This window comes from Hyalella azteca, unplaced genomic scaffold (genome assembly GCF_000764305.2).
Source record: "Hyalella azteca isolate HAZT.00-mixed unplaced genomic scaffold, Hazt_2.0.2 contig16121, whole genome shotgun sequence".
Taxonomy (NCBI): domain Eukaryota; kingdom Metazoa; phylum Arthropoda; class Malacostraca; order Amphipoda; family Hyalellidae; genus Hyalella; species Hyalella azteca.
This window is the reverse complement of record NW_025945948.1, coordinates 22,322-26,192: the sequence shown is the minus strand read 5'-3', so window position 1 is coordinate 26,192 and position 3,871 is coordinate 22,322. Positions and strand designations below refer to the sequence as shown.

General features: G+C 39.9%; 1 protein-coding gene across 1 annotated transcript; it reads left to right on the top strand.

The window, feature by feature from the left end:
• Window positions 1-1,162: 1,162 nt before the first annotated feature.
• Window positions 1,163-3,614, top strand: LOC108673341. The gene is made up of 2 exons (XM_018161148.2): window positions 1,163-1,858; window positions 2,310-3,614. Exons 1-2 carry the CDS (start codon window positions 1,745-1,747, stop codon window positions 3,042-3,044), a joined length of 849 nt encoding a protein of 282 aa, XP_018016637.1. The 5' UTR covers window positions 1,163-1,744; the 3' UTR covers window positions 3,045-3,614.
• Window positions 3,615-3,871: the final 257 nt, after the last annotated feature.

Genomic DNA, 3,871 nt, shown 5'->3' with positions numbered 1-3,871 from the left:
CTAGAAAGACTTCATACTAACATAAGCCCCCACGACGCTTTCGACGACATGAGCCTCCACACTACCAACACAACGACAATCTTCAAAAAAAACAAGGCGTCCTCAACAAAACATTCTCCTACAACATGACACTACATCGTTCAATAAAAATTACCCAACGCAATGAGTAAAGTTGGACCAAAAAAAAATTCGCGCCTAATCATAAATAATTCGCCTAAAATCTATAACAACATCGACCCTGCTATCTTCCTACTGAGCGAACTGAACTGAACTACTGAACTTGTTGGTCCTCGCTAACAACACTTTCGAAAGCTCTTCAACCACCACTCACACACAACCAATAAAAACAACGCCAACACGCCGGTGCTGCCATCACTATCAAGAACCTACAATTAAGTTGCACGATAACTTCCATTCCGATATGCTGGGCGCTGGCCGTAAAAATAGACACCCAACCACGTACATACCTCCCCGAACCAGTTACCTAAACTGTATAGACTTTCACACCCACCTCAACAGACCGCACCCGGTTAAGGACGACGCCACCCATCCCACTCTATGTAACTTCAGATCCAATTTCACAGGCAGACAGTTACACACTCTTATCGCCCAAAACAAATGCACTCACATAGGTCCATGCTTCACCCCATCACCCAAGAAGCTCGACATCCATAGACACAGTAATTCATGACAACAAAGCTTTCCACAATATACATCTCCAACCAGGACCATAACATCTGACCATATCCCAATCATTGCAACCGTTCCTGCAAATTCAATACAAATCATTATCATACAAATCCTTTACGCTCAATACGAGCTCATCAGAGCATAAAGGGAGGAGTTTTAGAACAGGGAAGCTACTTGCACATCCCCCTCATTCTGCTGTACGTGTTCATGCGGAGCAGTGCAATTAGCTGCTAGTGATTTTAAAGTTCTGGCATCTACAACCGGTGTTACTGTTCTACGAATTTTAGAATCACTGTATATATTCAGACAGAAGCCTATTCTGAATACTGCTTCTAGCTCCTTTCTCCTAGAAATAGTAAATAGATAGGCCTGTTTACTAGTGTTTATTTCATGTCAGAAAATTTTATGAACTGCATGATTGTTGTTAATTAACTTACTTTACTACAATATAGGGCACAATATCCCTGCATCGGCATTTATTGCACATGTGTTCTGCAGGCTAAGTTATTTCTATATTGTAAATAAAGTTAAGTAATTGAAGCCGAATAATTCAGCCTAAACTGAAATATTAATAATGTTCTTGTCTTTTTCAGATACCAGCAACATCCTGGAAGTCAATACACTTTTTTTTCAATGCGTTAAAACTGACGAATCGATACAACTTCGGAGTCACTTGCACGCATTTGCAGGGAAAAATTGTTGACGATTTCGAAATAAATTTGGAATGTAATTGCGTAATTGATTGAAATTTCTGATAAGTCTGCTATAGAGTAAAAATGTAGTTGGGTACATGCCGATAAGTCTGGTATCGGTCGAGCGGTGAGAGTTTTGTATTTCATTGACAATCTTCAGAAACAAAAAAAATCGTTCAAGAAATGTCAGTAAAAAACACCGCACTTAATGATTTGGATGCTACAAGTACAATTTTAATCGTCTTTAAGTCGTAGACATATATTGATAGCAGGCCATAGGTGTGTTCGAAAGTTTTCGAGACATAGTATGCACTTTATGAATCGATAAATTCATAGGACTCGCTGCGAATAAAAGGAAGACAATGGTGCCTCGGTATCCCCACACATCGATAGCGGATAACATCCCAGGGCCTTCCCTCAACTTCCGAGGCACACTGCCGCCCGAGATTGCCCAAGATGCCATCGTCTACGTCTTGGTGAGTGATACATCATTAAGAAACGTAAGCAATCACAAATAAAAGACAAGATAATGAATTTAGTCTCATATCTTCATCAAAACTTCAGATTTTAAGTCATAAACATGAATATTGTACGTCATATTTTACTAATCTGGGCCTATAACGTTCATGATGAAAATGAAGCACACGAAAAAATTAGATTAACAAGTCAAAATTTAATTTCTGAAACGCCGTAGAGTTCTGTTGTGCAACAATATGGAGTCAGCGATAACTTCTGGGATTATCGGTGATGAAATCTGAGCAGTATTATCAAACCTAGAGAAAGCTTTGATGGAAACCTATAGGAAGTTTCTAGTTTTAAAGCTCTCCTAACACTACAATATTTATGCTCAAATTAAAAATAATATAACGGCAGGCACGTAGACTGTTTCCTGCGAATTTTATGTACGTTGTATCTGCTCTATTGCAGGCGGTTGTTGTCTTCTATGCAGCCATCATCGTGGTGTTGGTGGGCACTAACCTGCACCGTTTTCGGACCCGACCAGCTGAGGCAACGTTACACCACCAGATCTATGAGGATAAAACCAAGAAAAAACCTAAAACTATAGCGTCTCAGAACGTCAAGGTTAGTGATGAAGGTGAAATTGTACTCGCAGCGACTGACGACAGTCATGATCTTGACTCGCACAATGAGGAAACTGTTATTGCGCCTCTCATTACAAACAATGAACATGAGGAGGAAAATGCACAGCAATTCAAAGCGAACACTTACATAGAATCCATTGAAGTTATTCATCAGTCTGAAAATAATCAAACATACACACACACATTCATTGATCCTTCGTTGCTCGTAGAAGGTTATTCCTCGGATGACGGCTCAAATTTTAATATGGGCGGTGAATCCAATGTCCGGTCGTTTCCTTCTCGTACTATTACGTCAGGAAGAAACTCTCTCCGAGATGCAAGCAGAAGTTTCACAACTCAGATTTTACAAAAGGTAAGGAAATTTGCTCCTCAAACCGCCGTTCCTCAAGAATCAAGCGTCAGCAAAATTTCCACAACTGTAGTGTCCAGAAACCATCCGTCAGCAGCGAACAACCAGAAGCAAAATGTTGAGGTCGCCTTTACAGCTAAAGAAGAAATCAAACCCCGAGCCCTGCTGGAGATGGCAGGAGACGATGAGGTCGATCCAGTGTCTGTCTGAACATAAGTGATAAATGGAGCGACATGTACAATATTAGCTAAACTCTGAGCACTGATCGTGAACCGTTATGACAATATGACAATGACTTTTACGAAATTACCGTAGGAATGAGCGCCTTGTCTCGGGAGCTATTTTTATGCTACATGCGCTGCAATTGAGAAATGTTATTTGTCATCCGCATAGGTCATCATTAAATGGGGGATAATGATTCATTTCATTTTCGCTGGGTACGTTTTCCTACCGTTTCTAATCATCAGTAGATTCATCCGACAGCGAGTTGGAAGGTACGGGATTGTGAATATAGTAATTGATGTTTTTACTCTGATGGAATGCGTTGCAATATCCAGGTTGAGATAAGAGCCTCATTTCCTGAAGAGTTATCTCCTAATAGAAACTGGCAATATTTATTTATGAGCATTTACAACTATATGATAACAAGGCAGGTGTAAACTAGCTTCTTAATTGTTGGAAGTGAGAAAACTTTTTTTCTTGTTTCCTGAAATAGGGCTCATAATAAAGAGTGATTCACGGAAACTTCCTGTTTTGTATTTCACACCAAGCAGCCAGATGTTGTATAGGAAAAGAGCGTTGAGTATTTCATATGAAAGGCAAGGTCGCCAGCACTGGGCTGCCACTGCATAGTGGGTTGCAACTATGCTTTGGACAAATGAGCAGCGAGCGTTTGCTCTCTGTCTTCTTGAGACGACGACGATTGTCTTTTTTGTAATTTATTTTATTTTTATATGTTACACTTATTCGTTAGGATTAATCATTATCATCCTATTGCTTTTGCTAATTCTGTCGTCTATATATCCGATATTGACAGG